This window comes from Dromiciops gliroides, chromosome 2 (assembly GCF_019393635.1).
Source record: "Dromiciops gliroides isolate mDroGli1 chromosome 2, mDroGli1.pri, whole genome shotgun sequence".
Lineage (NCBI taxonomy): Eukaryota > Metazoa > Chordata > Mammalia > Microbiotheria > Microbiotheriidae > Dromiciops > Dromiciops gliroides.
In genome coordinates, this window is record NC_057862.1 from 512,988,854 (window position 1) to 513,011,745 (window position 22,892).

Sequence of the window (22,892 nt, forward strand, 5' to 3'; positions counted from 1 at the left end):
GCCATGCTCTGTTCCATTCCATTCCATTGTATTCTATTCTACTTAAGGCCAAGATCTGTCACTGGCATCTATATGACTATAGGCATATTACATACAACCTCCATAAGCATCAGGTTTCTCATTTGTAAAAATGGGGTAATAATCAATTGACAAGAACTTATTCAGCACTTACTATATGCTAGACTTTGGGGATACAAATACAAAGATGACAGTTCCTATACCCAAAGATTTCTTATATGCCACAGTTGAATATTTATATTCATATTAATAAATATGTGAATATCAGGGCATATGTAGAACTAAATTGCCTAGGTCTGACTAATCAGTTATGTTGTTGTTGTTGTTTGTCCTTCATTCTCAAAGAAGACTATGACATCCAGAGGTGATGCCATGACTTGCAATGAATTAGATTTAAGTGAGAGAGGGTTGTGCAGAGTCACCAAGTTCATTCTTTTTTCCAAAGTCATTTGGGTCCAGTGGCCTCAGGATGACTGGAGATGGCCCCTGATGTTTGAGGCAATTGGGGTCAAGTGATTTGCCTAGGGTCACATGGCTAGTGAGTGTCAAATGTCTGATGCTGGATTTGAACTCAGGTCCTCCTGAATCCAGGGCCAGTGCTTTATCCACTGCGCCACCTAGCTGCCCCCCTTTGAAGATTCTTTAGATAGGAGCCAAATCAAAAATTAATATATTTTTTCCTTAGTGTCAAAAGTGGGATTGTAATGAGCCAAAAGTGTATGGAAACAAGTCTGACCCTTACTTTTAGGTGGCCATTTGTGTGCATGATTCCAAAGAAGAGTGATCCCTTAATGAAGAGAAGGTGAACTACCCCAGTCCCCTGGGCCTTAGCATGTAATTATTGCTTGTGGTAAGGACCTCAACCAGTGTCTGAGGGACTGATTTTAATAAACTCTGACTGATTAATCCATTTTTGGATTAAGCCTAACAACTTTTCAAGGCTCGTCTAAATTTGTTTGCTCTCTTTCTCAACTAAGCCTTCTTGTCATATTACTGAGTGATTTCAGAACTCCATTTGGATATTCCTACACTTTGGAAAGGTCTGTTGGTGGAAATTATGAGTGTTCTATGTTCTGTAGGGACCCAGAGAAAATTTTATGTCTAGATTTCCACTTAGATAACCTTATGTACTTAGAGGGAACCAAGGAAGAATTTATATCTAGGACAATTTGGCTTCTCACTTTACAGTCAAAGGAATGATTTCTCTTTTTGGCAAATCTTAGAGTTCATTTGGAACTGCAGTTTCTCCCCATAAGGGGGAATTTATTTAAGTCCTTCCTTATTCAGCATTCAGTCACCTACACTCAGGGGAAGAATACCAAGCCAAAAAACAAACAAAAAAACAATAAAACAATCCAACTTCCTTCCTAAAAGTATTCAAACATTATACCCATCAACCACCATCCATGATTTCAAGGGTTGATGCTACATGATAGGTCAAGAAGTAAGGTGAGGTTTTCTAGAAAGGACACACATAGTTCAGTCCTGCCCCTTGACTATTTGACTATTTAAGTGGATTTCTCCTTAAGAGTGGGTGTCACAAATTTCTCTGATAAAGGCCTCATTTATTAAATATATAGAGAACTGAGTCAAATTCATAAATATACAAGTCATTCCCAAATTGATAAAGTCAAAGGTTATGAACAAGCAGTTTTCAGACAAAGAAATCAAAGCTACCTATAATCGTATCAAAAATGCTCTAGATCACTAGTGATCAGAAATGCAAATTAAAACAACTCTGAAATATTGCCTCACACTTATCAGAGTGGCAAATATAAAAAACAACAAAACTGAAAATATTGGATGTTGGAAGGGATGTAGGAAAGCTGGGACACTAATCTACTTTTGGTGGATTTGTGAAAAGATCAACTCATTTTGAAGAGCAATTTGGAAGTATGCCCAAAGGGCCATAGAAATTTACATACCCTTTGATCTAGCAATACTACTGCTAGGTTTATATCCCAAAGATATCCCCCAAAAGATAAAAAGACCTATTTGTACAAAAATATTTATAGCAGCTCTTTCTCTGGTGCCTAAGAATTGGAACTCAAAGGAATGTCCATCAATTGGAGAATGGCTAAACAAGCTGTAGTATATGATGACTATGGAATATTATTGTGCTATAAGAAATGACAAGCAGGATGATTTCAGAAAGGCCTGGAAAGACTTGTATAAACTGATGTGTAGTGAAGAGAGCAGAACCAAGAGAACAGAGACAGCAATACTGTTTGATGAAGAACTGTGAAAGACTTAACAATTTTCAACAATACAATGATTCAAGACAATACCAAAGGACTATTGATGAAACATACTATCCACCTCCAACACAGACTGAAGCATGCTACTTTTCATTTTCATTTTTTTTCTTTTTTTTTTTTTTTGTTTTGTTTGGTTTGGTGAGGCAGTTGGGATTAAGTGACTTCCCCAGGGTCACACAGCTAGTAAGTGTTAAATGTCTGAGGTCACATTTGAACTCAGGTCCTCCTGAATTCAGGGCTGGTGCTGCCCCCATTTTTTTCTTTTATTCAAGTTTTCTTATACAAAATGACTAGTATGGTAATGTTTTACATAATCATACATATATAGCCTATATGTGATTGCTTACTACCTCAGGGAGGGGTCAGGGGAGGGAGGGAAGGCGTAAAGATTGGAACCCAAAACTATAAATAAAAATGTTTCTTACTTTCCAGAAAGAAAGAGTGGTTCAGTCCCAGTCCATCAATCCCTGACATGCCCTTCATGAAATAGGGAATAGAGAAGCTTTTAGGTGAGAAGGGTACAGCAAGTGACTACAATCCCATCTGGTGTTGCTAGTGCAGTCTGAACCGTGGAAAATGACAAGAACATCAGTGAATGTGCTTTTTCTTTTCTTTTTTTTTTTTTGGCAGGGCAATGGGGATTATGTGACTTGCCCAGGGTCACACAGCTAGTAAGTGTCAAGTGTCTGAGGCCAGATTTGAACTCAGGTACTCCTGAATCCAGGGCTGGTGCTTTATCCAGTGCGCCACCTAGCCACCCCCATGAATGTGCTTTTAATGAAGCCACTTAGCTTGTGACTTCAGGGTCACACCACCAGGGGGCTACCACACTCCCTTGCTATTTAAGTAATTGATAAAGGACCTACATTCTTTTCTGTTCCTTGTAGGGAAATTAAGCAGGTGTGGATAGTTACTACTATACAATCATCAGGGACATCTACAACCTGTGCATGTATTCCACGTCACCTGTTACATTTTTTAAAAGATATTGTTAGCCCAAAGGCATCAGGTATTTTGATCAAGGTTATAGGCCATACTTTAGAGAAGGGGTTTTTTTAAACCATTTTTGTGTTATGGATCCTCTTACTGAGTCTGGTAAAACTTTTAGATTCCATATCAGAATTTTTTTTTAATGAATAAAATACGTGGGTTTACAAAAAACAAAAACAAAAACAAAACAATTACATTGACCCAAAATTAACATAACAACAGCAAAAATAATCATTTTACAATCCTTATGTTAAAAAACAGTTATAGGGGCAGCTAGGTGGCACAGTGGATAAAGCACTGGCCCTGGATTCAGGAGGACCTGAGTTCAAATCTGGCCTCAGACACTTGACACTCACTAGCTGTGAGACCCTGGGCAAGTCACCTAACCCCAATTACCCTCCCCCTCCCCCAAACAAAAACAGTTACAGAGGATATATTTATTTGACTGGGGTTGTTGTCCTAATATTCAATTATATTCATTGGTCCTCTTTGTCTACATCTTGATATGGTCCTACTGATAAGGAAAACCGCAGAGTATTTGTCACTGCTTTGTTTTCTTGGAGAATCTTTTAGTTTTTATTTTATACAATCCCCAAGGTTCCTTCCAACTGTCAATTCCATAAGCTTATGATGACAAAAATCACAGAATCTCATAGCTGGAAGGAACTTCAAAGTCTGTCTAAATCAAACTATACCTAAGCCAGAAAATTCCTCTACAACATGCTTCAACAATTATTTAAACAAGGTTTGATTGAAGGTCTCAATTCAGTCATGTAGAACTCACTGTGTCTAGAGTCAGACCATTCTCTTTCTTAATAGAAAGTTTTTCTTCTCATTGAATCTAAACTTAGATCATTCAAATTTCTACCCCATTGTCTTCTATTTCATCATTTTTTTTAAATTTCAAAGTTTGTTTATTTGTTTTTCCCCTGGAGATAATGCAATGTAGCAGATAGGATACCAAGGTGTTAGATCTAACACTACCTAGTTGTATGAATCTGGTCTGAATCTTCTCCTGTGTATCAATTTCCTTTTATGAAAAATAAGAAGTTTCAAACAAGATTTACTTCTTTTTTGTTTTTTGGGGGGAGTTTTTTTTTTTTTTGCAGGGCAATGAGTGTTAAGTGACTTGCCCAGGGTCACATAGCTAGCAAGTGTCAAGTGTCTGAGGCCAGATATGAACTCAGGTCCTCCTTAATTCAGGGCCAGTGCTTTATCCACTGCGCCACTTGGCTGCCCTCTTAGATTTACTTCTAAGATGCTTTCTACCTTCTCCATTCTAGACATCTAAGGACAACTGGATCTTTGGCAATGTTGAATATCAGGGAAGATAACCTAGTAGTTTTTACTTAAATCTGAATTAAAATCACAATGTCTACAGGATGCTTCCTCAACTTCTTTTAATTCCAATACCTTCCCTCTGTTAGATTATCTCTTGTATTTTGCTGTTTTTTCCCTCCATAGTATAGAAGGCACTTAATAACTGTCTATTGATTGACTGATTGACTTGTCATTTAGCCCTTTAGGGATCCTTGAATTTACCTCTTTTCCATGAGGACACCAAAGAGACTTTCTATTTGGTTTACTCCTCTAATATGAAAGAGAAGTCTTTGATCAAAGCAAATAGCATGAGGTCAGAGAACACTAGGGAATGTGAAGTGATCTTTCCTTCTTTACACTTTGCAAGGTGTTTTGTAAGTTTTAAACTCTTTTCACATACCATTCTCCATTACACTGCCTGTAAATTTATTGCATGTTATGTTGTAGGTTTAATCCATTCTCCCTGCCCTTTTATACTCTAAGTTCCATGATGATATTTTATTTCTATGTTTTCCAGAGCCTTGCACTTAATTTTTTTTTTTTTTTAGTGAGGCAATGGGGGTCAAGTGACTCGCCAAGGGTCACACAGCTAGCAAGTGTTAAGTGTCTGAGGCCGGATTTGAACCCAGGTACTCCTGACTCCAGGGCTGGTGCTCCATCTACTGCGCCACCTAGCTTCCCCCGCACTTAATTTTTCATAAAGTACTTGCTACATGTTTATTGAATGACTGCCTTTAATGAGTGAATAAATTTCAACTAATATTTATTAAGAAGTTACTTAGTGTTCTTTATCAATCACTAAATGAATGGAGATGAGGGTAGGGATAAGATAATGCAATCAAATAGAACCCAAGGAATCAGAATACAGTTCTTTGGGATTAATCTCAACACTTATATATTGGTCAGCTGATAAAAATGATCTTTTCCTTATTTCTCAACAAGCATATCATTACTGTAGGGGTATGACAAGGAAGAAATTGGCACAACCTTCCTAAATCTCTCTTCTATCTTCCTTGTCCAAGGATTCACATCCATGAGGAAACGAGAGATTTAAAGAGTTTTTACTTGGCCCTTCCTGGGCAACTCCTTTACATCATACTCCCAACCAAAAAAGAAAAAAAAAATGTTCCATGGTGTTTGAGACTTGGACCAGGGGACTGAGTCTGAATGGCAAATTCTGGCTCTCTGAGTGAACCTGGAAAGTCACAAGTTCAGATACTTGCACAATGAAGCAGAGACTTCCTCTTTATTTTATGTTCTAATTACAATGTATGAGTTTTAGAGAAATTACTAAAGATCTCAGCATGTACAGAATGTGTAAAATGAATAGTCAGCTTCTGGAGAATGTGCAAATACTAATTAAGTTACCACAATCAAACACATTCTAATAACTAAACCTAATTTCTAATTATTAATTCTAATATTAATTCTAATAATTAAATGATGAGTAACACATTAATGATGATATTTTAGAAGGGAGGAACAAAAAGTCCCCATTTATTGAGGTGCTTGAATACTGTTATAGTGAGAGTGGAATTTTCTTTACATATAACTAACTGTTAGAGAGTGCTTCTTCCTCCAATATAGCTTGTATTTGATACATACTTGAATGTAGGGAGATTGGAGTACAAAACAACAACAAAAACAAACAAAAACAAACAACAACAACAACAACAACAACAACTTTGGGTATTAATTAGACTCTTGCAGGTTATCCCGGTTGACCTCTTCATTTACAGGTGAGAAAACTAAAACCCAAAGTACTAACCTAACACACAAGTAGCAAGTAGTTGAGATGAAATTTGAACTCATGCCCTCTGATGCCACCTTCAGGTCACCTTCTATCACAAGTATACGACCTCTTTGGGTCGAACTAGTATTATCAATTTTTTTAGGCTTCATTCCAGTTTCTCCCATATTGTTACTTTTTTTTTTTTTTAGTGAGGCAGTTGGGGGTTAAGTGACTGCCCAGGGTCACACAGCTAGTAAGTGTTAAGTGTTTGAGGGCCGAATTTGAACTCAGTACTCCTGACTCCAGGGGCCGGTGCTCTATCCACTGCGCCACCTAGCTGCCCCATCCCATATTGGTACTTACTTTGACCATCTCAAAGCTGTTTATCTCAAAATCAGTGACTTAAGCCTTCAGTCCCAACCTTCTTTTTTTTTCATCTCTCTCTGGATAAAGTGGAGTGTTGTCAATTTTATTTATATTATAATGGACTAGTGAGATTCAGGAATTAAATTTTTATTACTTTGCTTCCTCACACTGGTAAGGAAAGGGTAGGTGGGGAGGTTTTCAATAGGTGCAAGAGCTGCAGGAAAAATTTTATCTCCCTTTATACCTCTAATCTTATCTCAACATTTATCATTTGAATCACCAAATATAGCCCTTTCTCTGCTATTTTACAGGGGTGAAGTGAGAAGTGAGCTAGGGGGCAGTAGTTAAAAGAGAAGGACCAGGATAGGGGCTTTGGGATTTGCCCACCTTAGATGGTCAATCAATCATTTGTTGTTTCTCGTTCCTATTAGAAAAGGACCAATGTCATCCCCAACAGGGTGACATCTTGACTCCGAGTGAATTGGGTTTAAGGGAGGTAGTGACTCAAAGTTGTCCAGCTTCACTCTCATCCAAAGGTCATTGAAGTCCAGTGGAAAGACAAAAGTCAGGATGACTGGCAATAGCCCAATATTCAATGAATTATTGCATAGTGCAATGGGCTTCTTCAATGTCTGACCAAGCTCTAAGTACTTCACCACAACTGTTTGGGCCTCCTTCATAGCTATTAGAACAAATTGTTTTCATCTGCCCATTCTGTTAAAGGAAGTCATCATATGCTTGGGGCAAACACCCCCCTAACTTACCAATGGGTTTGGTTACTGGTTTAGCCCATCTGCCAAGAGGGTTTACAGTGTGTACCCTTCTCCTTGAACACCCACATACACCCAATCAATTATTTACAAGCATTATGAAGTATCTGACATTATTTAGGAGCTGGGAATACTAAGACAAAAATGAAATATTCTCTATCCTCAAGATTTTCACTTTGCTTGTCATGTTTTGATTTATAATAAAGACACGATAATTCTTGTTAACCACCTATGAATTTAGAGGGGTTACCATCTACAACATTGGGCAAAGTAACTACAGTAAAGAAATACACAGACTTGATTTATTGATATATCTACCAGGATACCCCTACTCTCACACCAAGCTGTGCTAGGGCACAGAATGGGCCTGAAGAAAAAACTTCTTGGGACTAGGTTAGACATCTTCATGCTCCAAAGCAGCCACTGTCATCTGTACCAACACATGGCATCTTCAACCTCGCAGCTGCCAGCCCAATCTCTCAACTGGATGTGAAAAACCTCCAATGTAAAGAACAATTCTCCCTTTGACTTCATGCTTCCCAATCTCCTGTTGTACCTGTCTTTTGAGGGTAGAGTGCTATCCACCACTCAGTGATGAACATTATCACACCTGTTATGCCCTTCATATCCCAGTGAATCTGAACTCCTGTAGATTATCATCCAAATCCCACTTCACACCTCCCTGGCACCCAATTCCCTATTCCCTTCCCTCTCACTCCCCAGAGTTTCATCCTAACTCTATCTAGCCCTTCCACTGTGCCCTCTGGATACATGTTCTATAAGCAACACACTTTCTTTCATTTAAAATCTCTTCTTCTACTCCTCCCATCTATAGATCTTACTGAAACCTGGTTTCCCTTGGTCATATAGCCTCTCTGGCCACCTTTTCAGTACTGGCTATACCTTCACTTATTTTTCTTGGCTTTGTGGTAAAAAGTACACCAGTTTTTGAAGGACCACCCTTTCGGGGAGGAGACCAACACCGTGCATGGGCTACTCACGCAGTCCGGCTGCTAAGCCTCCCACTTCCAGGGTACAAGCTTAAAAGGCTAGGAGAGAATGGAAGTGGTCTCTTTCCGGCTCTCCTGGTTCGCTTCCTGCATGTCACAGACAGACGCTGACTGAGTTCGACTCGGCCCGGCTCACCAGAGCAGCACGTGCTTGATGTGGCTCTCCCCCAAAGGTGGCCTTGGGTTTTTTGGTGAGTTTTATATGGAATATAGACTAAGCTTAGACTTAAGACTATTTGGGTTTGTATTTCTACTTTCCTATCCCTTTAATCAACATCACTTTGTAACTACCAAACAATAAAAGCTCTAACTAGAGACCAGAAGCTTCTTCCATTTACCATCTGGGAGATAAATTAAGGGAAAGGTTAAAGGAGGGGAGATTAATGCTCTAGTATCCAATTTTAAATCTCACAGCTTATTGGTCAAGGCAAGGGAGTTGAAATGCTTCATGCTCCCCATTGCCACTTCCAGGTTCTATTCCTCTCTCCTTCACTCAGTTACCTCTCTTTCTCTGAGATTCATGCTATTCATAACTACCTCCCAATCAGAATCCATGTAGTTACTGTCTACAGACTCTCCTCCTGCCCCTATCGCTCCCCTTCATTCCTCAATGAATTTGATACCTGCCTTACAACTTTTCTCTCTTCCTCAACTCCTGCCTTCATAGTAACATACTTCAATATACATATTGATTCTTCCTCAAGTACCCTAACCTACTTGCCTCCCATGAGTGCCTCCTCCATGCCACCTAAGGCATACAGAAAGATGGTCATACCTTTGCTATTACTATAGAGGGTAACACCATCCTTCTAGTCTCTCTAGCTTACAATCTAGGAGTAATCATGGATTCCTTCCTATTTCTCACCCCAATATCATAACTGTTGCCAAGGTCTGTCAGTCTCACCTTGGCAACATCTCAAATATATACCTTGTCTTTTCTGACACTGCCACCACTCTAGTGTAAGCCCTCATTACCTCAAGCCTTAATTATTGCAAAAGCCTGCTGGTGGGTCTGCCTGTCTCAAGTTCTTCCCACTCCAATCCATTCTCCATTCAGCCACTAATGGGTTTTCCTAAAATTCAGTTTTAATCATACCACTCCCTACTGAATAAACTCCAGTGGCTCTACATGGCTTCCAGAGCAAAGACAAAATACTCTACTTGGCATTCAAAATCATTTATAACCTAGCCCCCCGATTTCCTTTCCAGTCTTCTTATACCTATTCTAATACATACTTTTCAATCCAGTGATACTGGTCCCTTGCTGCTCCACAAACAAGACATTCCTCTCTGGGTTCTGGGGCATTTTTTGTCTAGGTTATCTCTTATCCTTGGAATGATCTACCTACTCCCCTGTACTCCAACTACTGACATCTTTAGCTTCCTTTAAGTCGCCACAGAAATCCCACCTTCTACAGGAAGCCTATGCTAGCCCCTGTTAATTCCAGAGGTTTTCCTCTTTTTTCCCCCTATATATCCTTATATAGTTTACTTTGTATCTTTTTGTTTGCATGTTGACTTTCCCTTTAAATTGTGAACTCCTTGAATCAAGGACTGTCATTTGTCTTTTTTTGGTTTTGTTTTTGTATCCCCAGCACTTAGCATAGTGCCTGGCAAATATTAAGCACTTAATAAATATCTGTTGAATGAATGAATGAATTAATTAATTAATTAATGAAAATGAATGAATATTGGAAAATGCTCTCGTGTATAATATTGTCAGAAGATTATTGGTTCCATAATAACGCTGCTTATGCGAATTTGGTACATAACATGGCCAGGAAAAGTAAATTAATTACTAGGGGAGTTAATGCCATAGAGCTCAGAAACAGACCTGAACAATTAACAACCTTCTTCCTTGTTTCTCGATCTGGTGAGGCAATGTTGGTCAGGGCAAACATAATGTGAGATCTGACCCTATATTATATTGTCAAGTCCACTACTACAAAAATGTGTTTGTGGCTCTGGTCACAACTCAATGGCAAGAAGATCCTTGGTGCCTAAAGAGAATTTAAGTAGTTGGACCTATAGAAAGTACCATGATGATGACCTGGAAAAACCAACCAACCAACCAACAAAAAGTGAAGCAAATATAACAGCTATTCAAAATATTAGAGATATCAGTTGCTTAAAAAAGAAAACTCAAAAAAAAGAAAAGAAAAGAAAAAAAGAAAAAACTCTCCAGATAGTGAGGAGATAAATGCTGAGTACAGATTGAGGCCTATATCTATATATCTTTAGCAAAAGTAAAACAAAAGTCTCATAGTAGCCATGTCATATATACATATAAATATATTTCATATGTGTGTATATAGATGTGACATACATGTGTATGCACATACATAAAACATAGTTAATATGAAGTTTGTTCTACTTGAACATACATGGTTTTAATGTGTTTTATTTATTATACAATTGTTTAGGCAAGATTTGTAGTGAACTTGAGTGACTATTGGTAGTACCATCATGAATAGAATAGAGGTGAAAAAGTGAGAAACATTGCAAATATAATATAAAATTCTGAATTAAAATGTCATATATAGAGTTTGTTCAAAAGTATTTTAAATGATTATTTAATAAGTATAAACTATATACTATACCTATAAATATATGTTTAGGTCATAAAAAAGAAGCCTTAATATTATTGTTTATTTTATTGACAACTATGTGATCAAAAAGCAAAACACAAGAGAAAACAAAAGAGCTTGTGAAGGAAGAAAATTTGGAGAGAAAAATATTGAAAATATCAATAAGGGGAGAGCTAGGTTGCACAGTGGATAAAGCATCGGCCCTGATTCAGGAGGACCGAGTTCAAATTCAGCCTCAGACACTGACACTTACTAGCAGTGTGACCCAGGGCAATTCACTTAACCCTCATTGACCAGCCCCCCCCCAAAGAAAATACTAATAAGAAAAAAAAAGAATTATCTATATAACCAAGATAAAACACAAATCAACATTCTAAAATGTCTTAAACATTTCTAGAACTCTTAGACTATATTCAGAAAACAAAACAAAACATTACAAAAATAAAAACCAAAGTCTTACATCTTTGATCATAGCCTCCTATTATAGCAGTGATAACAATATTATTTACATTTATGAAATATAAAGATATTATACTCTTTTTCTTTGCAGTTATCTAGGCTCAGAACTTCCTGATCATGCACTGAATCTCCCGTTCTCTATAATCAGTCAATGGCCGTTTTAGATTTTTTTCTGCTATAGTGTCTCTTACATCCATGATCATAGGGTTGGAGTTCTAGAGCTGAAAGAGACCTCGACAGCTTATCTGGTCCATCCTCTTCACTTTAGCAGATGTAGAAAATGAGGAACAGAGAAGTTAAGTGAACTGCCTACAAAAAGTAATAAATATCAGATGTGAATTTAAAACACTCCTCTAACTCCATAGCCAGGGTTCAAAACTTTCCTATTCAGAATGTTACCATTGTTTCAGGCCTTTAGTATTTCTCATATGGCTTCATCTCTCTGCATCCACTCTCACTGCTCTCAATACATATTTAAATTAATCCTCCTAATATATCATTCTGACATAATTCCCCTTGCTCAAAAACGTCAGTGGCTCCCAAAACCTACTCAAATCTCAAGTTTTATTAAGTTGTATCACTAATTTTCCCCATGCGTTCACGTTGAAAAAGATCCATTATTATATCAGTGTGCATACTCACTTCCCCTAAACAATAATTATTTTATTCCTTAGTAGATAATATCCATGATTTTACGTTTTAATCACTAGCAGCTGAACTTCTAATGATGAACCTCTCCAAACAAGTTAATGCTTAGAAAGCAGACAATACTGGTTAAAGTCAGGCAATTCTAGAAGCCTTTACAGCTTGGTAATATCTGACAGAATCTGAGAACCTAGGGTTGTACAATACTATTTAAATTTTCACTTCCTTTCACAAAGATTTCTTAATCCTTTTACATGTGTGGTGGAACAACAAGACAATAAATAGGCTGTATAACATATGGTTTGTGGGGCTACAAGGTGTCTAAAGTGGCTCTTGTAGACACTCGACCTTAATAAACTATCATCAAGGCCAACCAGAAGCCTATAATTTCACCCTTATCTCTACAAGGTTCTTTCATAAACTCTATACTCCAGTTGAACTGGAATATTCCCTGTTCTTCAATGAAGCACTGTATTTTCCTTCTCCTTTACATTTTTCTTGGAATATTTTTTCCATCTGAAACACTCATCCCTATTTCTACCTGTCAAAAATCTGGTCTGGCCAATTTAAAGGTCTCAATAACAGGGTTCTTCCCTAAGTTCCCTTTCCCAAAAGTGACAATAGGGTGTTTTTTTTTTCTGGACTCCCATAGAATTAAGTTTCCATTTTTTCTGGTACTCTGGAACTCATGTCTCCTTTGTATTACTATACCTATGTCGTCTTTGTGTTACTATAGCCTTATATAACTGAAAGAATGAGCTGGAGAAGGAAGGGATTCGATGTGATTAAAGTGCTATCTTTATGGGAGAAAAAACTAACTCACAACCTCTCCAAAGCAGTGAATTTTGTTATAGAGAATAGACTACCAAAGACTAATGAATCTACACAAATAATCATATTCAAAGTAGGATCATAGACTCTAGAGATGAAAGAGATGCAACACCCTCATTTTGCTGATGATGAAACTGAAGCCCAACTAGATTAAGTAAATTGCCCAATGTTATATAATTAACAAATGCTGGAGATGAAATTTGAACCCAGTTTTCTCTAATCCTACTGTTCAGTATCTTTATATCATGCTATCTCCCATATTACTGGAGTGCAATCCTGCTTGACAGCTTCATGTACAATTTATAATAATAATGGAGAGATGTATATAGAGATTTAAGGTATCTTTAGGAGCTGAGTTGCCCAAGTATAAAAAGAACATTGAATTTGGCATCAGAGGACTGCTCACTACTGTTTTATGACCTCTGTGACCTTGAGCGAATCATTTCTCTTCTATGAGCCTCAGCTCTCTCATCTGTAAAATGAGAGCTTTGGACCAGATGTTCTCCAAGGTACTCTCTACTTCTATATCTTATGATATTGACAGTTACACAACACCTTTCTGCAGTCACACTAATTCATATTGCAAGTGTCCTGCACAAGAAAGAAAGGCAAAGAATTTCAGAGTTGAAAGTGACATTGGTGGCCAATCACTATAATCTATAGAGAAATGGAGTCCCATCATAATTACATTTGACAAATATTTATCCAGCCTTTTCTTGAAAACTCTAGGAAGGCAAACCCATCAAGGAAGCCCATCCCACTTTTGGACAACTTTATTAGTTAGAAATTTTTCCTAACATCAAGCTTAAACAGACCTCTTTAGCTTCCATAATTTTTTGTTTGTTTGTTTGTTTTGGTGAGGCAATTGGGGTTAAGTGACTTGCCCAGGGTCACAAAGCTAGTAAGTGTTAAGTGTCTGAGGGCCGGATTTGAACTCATGTACACCTGACTCCAGGGCCAGTGCTCTATCCACTGCGCCACCTAGCTGCCCCCATAATTTTTTTAAAGGAAAATATACTGCCCTAAAGAGGATAAATTTATTTTCAAGCTTTAAACTCCATAAGGAATTGTCTCCCTGAATCTCCATAAAGAACTCTATAGATACCCTATTAAAAAGAAATCATGAACTATTTTTGTAGATTAGGGTATTGGAAAGAGTGCTGACTATAGGTCTGGAGAGAAGTGCTTCATATCTCACATAAAACACTAAATAGTTGATGGGCAAGTCTAGGAACCGGTTGTGTGGGGAGATAGAGTGCTAGTCCTGAATTCAGGAAGACCTGTTTTCAAAATGAGCCTCAGAAATTTGCTAGCTGTATGATCTTGCATAAGTGACTTGACCTCTGTATTGCCTTACCTTCCCCATTTGTAAAATGGTAAAAATAATAGCAACCTACCTTTCAGGGTTATTTGAGAATAAAAGGAGATATCTGTGAAGTCTTTAGTATAGTGCTTGGTACATAGTAAACACTATATAAATGCTATCTATTAAATCATTTAATATCTCTGAGACTCCATTTCCTCCTTTATGAAGGGGGTTAGAGAAATTTAATATTTTATATTTTATTGAGGGAGTAGGGATTATATATAGGATGAGTTTTGCAGTTTTAAAGTGCTATCTAAATGTCAACAATTTTTTCATTAAAATAAGGGTTTGGAGTGTTTGTGGATGCCCTTTCTATTTATTATTGTTATATTTGAACACCTCTACCTGACTCATCACACGTACTGTGTACTTTGAACTCTCTTATTTGTTTAAAAAAAAAAAGGATATAAACATTAGTATTGTCATTGTTATTAGTGCTAAGCCATTAACTATCTGTGGAAACTTGAGCAAGATCTGTGATTCTGGTCTTATCAATTATCAATTTTTTTTCTGTGTTTGCATGTGTGTGTGCGCATGTGCATGTACATGTGTGTGTTCCAGGTCTGTGGTTTCATTAACATAAGGAGGTCCTCATGAGAAAACTCCCCATACTAATGCAGATCAGGAAATATTCTATAATTTAATTTTAGAGAGTTGTCCAGGTTAACTAAAAGTGACCTAGATTAAGGGACTTTCACAGGGTCATACAGCCATTCAGAGACTAAATTAATTATTCAGGTCTTTCTGACTCTAAAATTATCTTTTTTCCCACAATAATACCAAACTGCTTCTCATTTCCATTATGCTAAAGAGGTAAAATACCTTTATGATAAAGATGTAAAAGTTACTTAGATATTTTCATATCTTGACTTCCAGCATAAGATAAAAGATTTAGAGCTGTGAGATTTCTCACCACTTACTTATATACATGATTTACTTCTATAAAAGCTAGAAATACTTGGATTCGGTCTGTCTTCTATACAAGATAGACTGTAAATGCTTGTCCTTTCATACAAGATAGATTTAAATACTTTGTCTTCCCTATACACTAAAGCATCCTCCTAAAAAAGTTTATGGTTAGGATGGATCAATCAGGATAAAGGTCAGATTCCCAAACTAGCTACTCAAGTTGGTATGGACCAGTCAGTACTAGTAAACTAAGATGTAAAGCAACACGTTGAATAAGGCATTCAAAGTGGATCAAATAACCTAAGAGTGGCATAAATGTGTGATAGTTTCGCCCAAGATGTCTGTTTCTAATTTTTGATGGATTTTCTATTTCTATAATGTGACATATGACATTGCAAGTCTGTAAGTTATGAGCTACGTAACTTAGCAACAATGATATTGAGGGACAATAGATGAGAGGACATGACTATATATTTGCTTATTTCTTTTTCCATAAAAGTATTTTATTATTTTCCAGTTACATGTAGAGATAGTTTTCACATTTGTTTTCATAAGCTTTCTAGATTCAAAATTTTCTCCCTCCCTCCACTTCCCTTCCCCCTTCCCAAGAGAGCAAGGCAATCTGATATAGGGTTATATATGTACAATCACATTAAACACATTTCTGCATCAGTCATGCTGTGAAAGAAGAATCAGAGCAAAAAGGAAAAACCTCAAAAAAGAAAAACAAAAAATTAGAAATAGCATGGTTCAATCTGCATCCAGATTCCACAGTTCCTTTCTCTGGATTTGGAGAGCATTTTCCATCACAAGTCCCCTAGAACTATCTGGACCACTGTATTGAATGAGAAGAGTCAAGTCTATCACAGTTTGATAAATACACACTGTTTTGATACTGTGTATGAATGTTTCTCGCTGGTTCTGCTCATCTTACTCAGCATCAGTTCATGTAAGTCCTTCCAGGTTTTCTCTGAAATTCACCTGCTCATCATTTTTTACAGCACAATATTTATTTATTTCAGAAACAGCTAACTGCATTCATACTAATTTAATCTTAGGACTATATGAGTATAAATATCCCTCCTTCCCTGAGGCTCAAGACTTTGGGTCCTAGACTTGAGACCTGCTTTATTGTGAGACAGATCCCTCTCTCGATAAACCTATTTTATTTTGGCTTGGAGACTTTGTATTTTGTTTTGTTTTTCTTTTGTTTTTGTCTAACATTGGGACTTAGAAATTTTCACAACAGAGCTGAAAGAGATTTTAGGATTATTTTTTTCAGCCTCTTTATTTCATCAAAAGAGAAAACTGAGGCCCAGAATGCTTTCTCTCCTGCTCACATGGCTAATAAGTAAAGAGACAGGAAAGGAAAATAAGTTTCTGATTCCAAACCCAGTGTTCTTTCCACCTCCTTTCATTGACTCTATTGCATACCCCAAAGAGGATGCTTTGTTCATTCATTCAGTTACAATAAATTTTAAGGGAGGCTTCTACAACCAAATACTTTTTCTTGATGAATATTTGCTTAGGCGCCACAAAGAAGCAGTTTAATGAAACAGTGAACTCTCTATTTCCCCAAATAATAGTACAGGCCACTTGCCATGAAGATTCTTGAAGAGAAATTTGGATTGAGTGGAAGTTTAACTAAATGAATTCTAAAGGCCTACCCCATCCAAACATTGTCTAGTTGGTCATACAATTTTAGGATCAAGAACTGAAACTGTATTAAAGAAAATTTAGATTAACCTTTTCATTTGACTGTCCCTAACCTTTATTTTAGTCTGGTACCTAAAATTTTGGTAACCAGAGCTTTCTACCTTCAAGGCTCCAACACATCAGATAGAATCAGAAAGCTTGGAGTCATACAGAGACAACAACTAGTGCTTAGCTTGTTCTCAGACATTGTATTAAAAAACCAGTAAGACTAAGGACCATTGTCGCTGATACCCGGCTTATGACAGAGCCAAGATCATTCTTTCTCAAATAGAATACTTCTGAGTATGATTCATTTCCCAAGATCCTAGAATGAAACTATCAAACTGGTATCACTAAAAATAATGTAAATTGAGGGGATACCCATAAAATAGGGAATGGTTGAACAAGTTATGGCATAAGATTATGATAGAATACTGTTCTACTATAAGAAATGATGAGCAGGTACTTTTAGAAAAACCTGGAAAGATTTCTGTGAACTGATGCAAAGTGAAATGAGCAGAACCAGGAGAATATTTTACATAGAATGTTTTAGTTATTATCATGATCAACTGTGAATGACTTAACTATTCTCAGCAATACAGTGATCCAAGACAATATTGAAAGACTCATAATTGAAAAATGATATCCATTACCAGAGAAAGACTAATGGAGTTTGAATGTAGATGGAAGAATACTACTTTAAAAAAAAAACTTTTTCTTGCTTTTGTATTTTTGTCTGTGTTTCTTTACAACATGACTAATATGGAAAAGTTTTCATGACTGCACATGTATAACCTGTATCAAATTATTTGCCTTATCAATGAAGGGGGAGGTGAAGAAGGAAGGTAGAGAATTTGGAAAAAAATTAAAAACAAATGTCAAAATTGTTTTTACCATGTAACTGGGGAAAAATAAAATACTAATAAATAATTAAAAATACAAACAAACTGGTGCCACCTGTGAATTTAGTCCAGTCCTTAGAAATCCAGACTAACAATAAAGATTGGCCACATCCGTTCCCACTCTCCGCAACCCAGCTCCCTGACTTTATGGAGAGAATGGCACACAAATGTCCCAAGCAACTATGCCTAATTAGGGTAGAAAATTTGGTAAAAATTTGGCCTGCCTGTTATTCTAATCCCAGTGACAGGGATTACATAGAGAGACAGCTCTTTGTACTGTAACCCTCTCCCAGCTTCCAGGACTTTTCCTTATACTCACTTTCCTGTCCAGCTCAATTCTAGAATTCTCTTTTGCTCTTGCTACCTCCCTTTCCTATTGTGCTCCCTGGAAATCCTGCTCAACAGCTAATCAAATGAATGAGTATGGATCTAAGTTTCCTGTTTTTCAAGCCAATATTTTTTCCATTATATAATGATTGTCTCCTGACTTATAAACTCGAAGGTAGAAACTGTATTATCTAACCTTCTTCGCCACTTCAAAAAAATGTTCAGAAGAAAGTGGGCAATTAAATTGTACAGTGGGCATACCACTAATTGAAATCAGAGGTAATATGTTCAAATCTTCCTCTGACAATTATTACCTGTCTGACTTTGACAAGTCACAAATTCCCTAGATCTGAATTCATTTATCTTTAAAATGAAGGGGGTTAGACTAGATGATGAATGAGGTCCTTTATAGCTTTAGCTCCATAATCTTATATCTTTTTTATATTGTATTATACTGTATTGTATCCTTAGAGAATATATTTTAACCATAACACAATAATATTATAGAGGAGTGTATTTACAAAAATGTAGCTATCCACCATTATTAAAATTTGAAACCAAAGGATGTTCCTGACATGTTATGGGTACATAAAAGTCAATTAGGTTCAATGTTTGTGAGCTGAGAGTTGCTTGTTGACAAAGATAACACTTTTAAAACAGCTATCAATGATAAAAGTATCTATGTATAATATTGATATTTGCTAAATGAAGAAATTCATCTTTGGTTAGATGGTGAATGTAGAGTCATGTTTTAAAATGTCTATATAAGATTGATAGTAGGAGGATTTATATGATCTGACAATTACAGACAAATCCATGAATACTCAAGATCTAACTGATTTTTCTATTAGACAAAGGAGAATTAAGAGTTCTTATTTCTGTACAATAGTCATACAGAATCCATGACCATAGAAAGCTATTTTTTGAAATGTTCAGATAGCAAGGAACACTATTTTATCCTTTTCCTTCTATTTTCACTGCACTGGACCAAATCTAAGTTTTAATTAGTATAAGGAACAAACAGAAAATTGGGGAAAATGTAAGAAAAGGTAAACAGAAAAAGAAAATTTGGGGTAAGATAATATCTTACTATGTTCTAGGGCATTGTTTAACATTCAGGATGTACAAAAATAAGCAAGCAAGATGGTCTTTTTTTCTAATACAGGAAGACAATGGAGGATGGGGGGCTAGAGCTTGAAAAGGGGGGTGGAGTGTGAGGGTATGTGTACTACATCATATTTTGGAAATGGCAGGAACCTGGTTCTGGGCAAAATAAATTGCAAACTCACCTATGAGATTTCTAGGGGCAGAGTCGAATCTTGGTGGGAGAAGGAGGGCTAAGAGCTTAAGTAATAGAATTTGGAAATGTGACCAGTATAATTAATTGTTAGGCTAATTACCTCTATTGTATGAAACAAGAGAACTCATGACATGAAGGAGTCATTTTTTTTTTTGTTTGTTTCCTGGTATAGTGTGCTTTTTGTTGTTCATGTATCCTATCTTTGTGATCCCATGACCACAGAATGCCAGTCCCTTCTATCTTTCACAATCTGTCAAAGTCTATCCAAGTTCATGTCATTTTTTCCTCCCCATGACATTGTCTATCACTCTCATTCTCTGCTGTTCCCCTTTCTTTTTGCCTTAATCTTTCCCAACATCAGGTTCTTTTCCAGTGAAAATTGTGTGGCAATGTATTTAAGCTTCAGTATTAAATCTTACAGTAAAATCATCTGAGTTAATTTATTTAGTTATTGATTGATTGATCTCTTTGCTGTCTAAGGACACTAAAAAGTCTTCTCCAGGGCCAGCTAGGCAGCACAGTAGATAAAGCACCAGCCTGGATTCAGGAGGACCTGAGTTAAAATCTGGCTCAGACACTTGACACTTACTAGCTATGTGACCCTGGGCAAGTCACTTAACCATCATTGCCCTGCCAAAAAAAAAAAATATTCTTCAGCACCACAGTTCAATAGCATGGATTCTGTAGAATTCAGCTGACCATATAGTATAGTTCAACTCTCACAGCCATGCAGATGCTGCTGAGAAAAACATAGCTTTGACAATATGGAAATCTCTTGGCAAGGCGATATCTCTGTTTTTTAGTAATTGTCTAGATTTGCCATAGCTTCTTTCTCTCTCTCTTCTTTCTTTCTTTTCTTTCTTTCTTTCTTTCTTCTTTCTTTTCTTTTCTTTTTTTGTATTTTTTTCTGGGGCAATTGGGGTTAAGTGACTTGCCTAGAGTCACACAGCTAGTGTCAAGTGTCTGAGGCTGCGACTTAATTCAGGTCCTCCTGAATCCAGGGCTGGTGCTTTATCCACTGCACCACCTAGCTTCCCCCATAGCTTTCTTTTAAAGGAACAAGTGTCTTTAAAATTTCATGATTGCATTCACCATCTGTAGTGATCTTTGAGTCCAAGAATACTTCTACATTGCCAGGAATTTTATGGAATTAGTTACCATCATTTTAGATTGTCTTTTTTTGTTTTGATTTTTATGTTAAGCTTAAAGCCAGGTTTTATATTTTCCTCTTTCACTCTGATCAAGAGCTATCTTAATTCTTCTTCACTTACTGTCATGAGAGTGGTATTAACTGTGTATTTGTGATTGTTGATATTTCTCCAGGGAACCTTGATTCCAGTTTTTGATTCATCCGGGCTGCATTTTGCATGATGTATTCTGCATGTAATTTAAATAAATAAGGTGATAATATACAGCCTTGTTGACCTCCTTTTCAGTTCTAAACCAATTCATTGTTCTACGTTTGGGTTTAACTACTGCTTATCTTGGCCTTTATACAGATTATTCAGGAGACAAATAAGATGATCTGATTCTTCTCTTGAAGACTTGACATACTTTGTTGTGATCTACAGTCACAGCTTTTTAGGTGTAATCAATTAAGTAGAAGTAGATTTTTTTTCCTGGAATTCCCTAGCTTTCTCCATAATTCAAGGAATGTTGGCAATTTGGTCTCTAGTTCTTCCACCTCTTTGAAAACTAGCCTGCTTTTCTGATAATTCTCAGTTACATATTGCTGAAATATTTTTCTCAATATTTCAAATAAAACCTTCCTTGCATGTGAAATGAACAAAATTATTTCAGTAATTTAAACACAGTTCCCTAGCACTGCCCTTCTTTAGGATTGTGGACATAAACTGATCTTTCTAATTCAGTGGCCAAAAAAAAAAAAAAAGCCTTATTGTCAGCAATGCTTCCTTAGCCCAACTTGACTTCATTCTCCAGAATGTCTGGCTCCATATCAGTACCACACCATTCGGATGTTAAAATCTTTCTTGTGTAGTTCTTTTATGTATTCTTGCCACCTCTTCTAATATTTGCTGCTTCTGTTAAATTCCTACCATTTTCATCTTTTATCATGGCCATTTTTACATGAAAAATTCACTGGATATCTCTAATTTTCTAAAGATATTGTCTTTCCCATTCTATTCTTTTATTCTATATTCTCTGAATTAGTCAGTTAAGAAAACTATATTTCTCTTTGCTATTCTCTGAAATTCTGCATTAAGGTGCAGTTTTTTCCCTTTTCCTTTCCTTCTTCCTTTCCTTCTTTCCTCAGCTATTTACAAAGCCTCATCAGACAGGCATTTTAGCTTTCCAGCTCTTTTCTTCTTCTTTGGTTGATGCTTCCTATACAATATTTATGAACCTCTTCCCATAGTTCTTCAGGCACCTACTAGATCTAATATTTTAAATCAATTCATCCCTCCACTTCATATTCATAAGGATGTATTTATGTCATAACTATATGGACTGATTTTTTTTCTATTCAATTAAGTCCTGAATTTCACAGTAAGGAACTCATGATCTGAGCCACAGTCAGCTCCAGTCTCATTTTAACTGACTATAGAGTTTTTCTACCTTGGCTGCAAAGTATATAATTTAATCTGACTTGATGTTGACCATCTGGTGATGTCCATGTGTAGAGGTTGCCTTTTTAGGTTATTGATGAGTGTTTTCTATTTGCAAAGCATTATCTTGACAAAATTTTATTATAGTGGTGCTACCCATGGGTGTAAAAATATTAAACATACACTATATATGTGTTTATTGACTGACAAACTTACTTTTTTCTTGGAAACTCTGAAAATGTCTCCTATTTTACCAGACTTTTACTCTTCTAATATCACCTGAATGAAATATCAGGTAATTATAGACTATGAAGTACCTGTTCACAAAAGGGAGTTGAGATTCAATGGGGCTACTATTAGCACCACTCTCTCCCTTGCCTTCCTGCATCTCAACAATAAGGTGGAATCAAAGATGTCCATGCATATTTCCCTTCTCAGACTAAAGAATTCTTACCTTGAAACTGGCATTGAATCCTTTTCGTCGATGGTTACTGTCAGATGTGAAATGGAGTCTTAACCAATTCTTAGCTACTAATAACAGGAGAAGGAAGGTTCATGCCAGTCAGCCTAGAAAAACAGAAAAAAAGATGAGATTTGAAAAGTATTCAAGGAAACCTTCCTATGTCTATCTAAATTCTGGAGCAGAAATACAATTATTCTTAGATGTGAGATCAGTTAGACAAAAATAGTAACATGAAACTGATTATAACAGGGATTCCTATTCTTTTGAGGGTTGTAATAGGTAAATTCTGAGATTCACAGGGAGAATTCTGTAGCTTTTACTTTAAGAATGGATAATTTCTGGGGGCAACTAGGTGGCTCAGTGATAAATCACTGAC

At 36.6% G+C, this 22,892-nt stretch overlaps 1 protein-coding gene across 1 annotated transcript in view; it reads right to left on the minus strand.

Annotated features, from left to right (window-relative positions):
• CSMD1 (CUB and Sushi multiple domains 1) overlaps positions 1 to 22,892 on the minus strand; it is a 2,580,735-nt gene that overhangs the window by 1,037,777 nt on the left and 1,520,066 nt on the right. Inside the window, 3 exon segments of the mRNA XM_043985743.1 lie at position 20,088; positions 22,508 to 22,579; positions 22,581 to 22,620. Coding sequence (XP_043841678.1) covers position 20,088; positions 22,508 to 22,579; positions 22,581 to 22,620 — 113 coding nt within the window.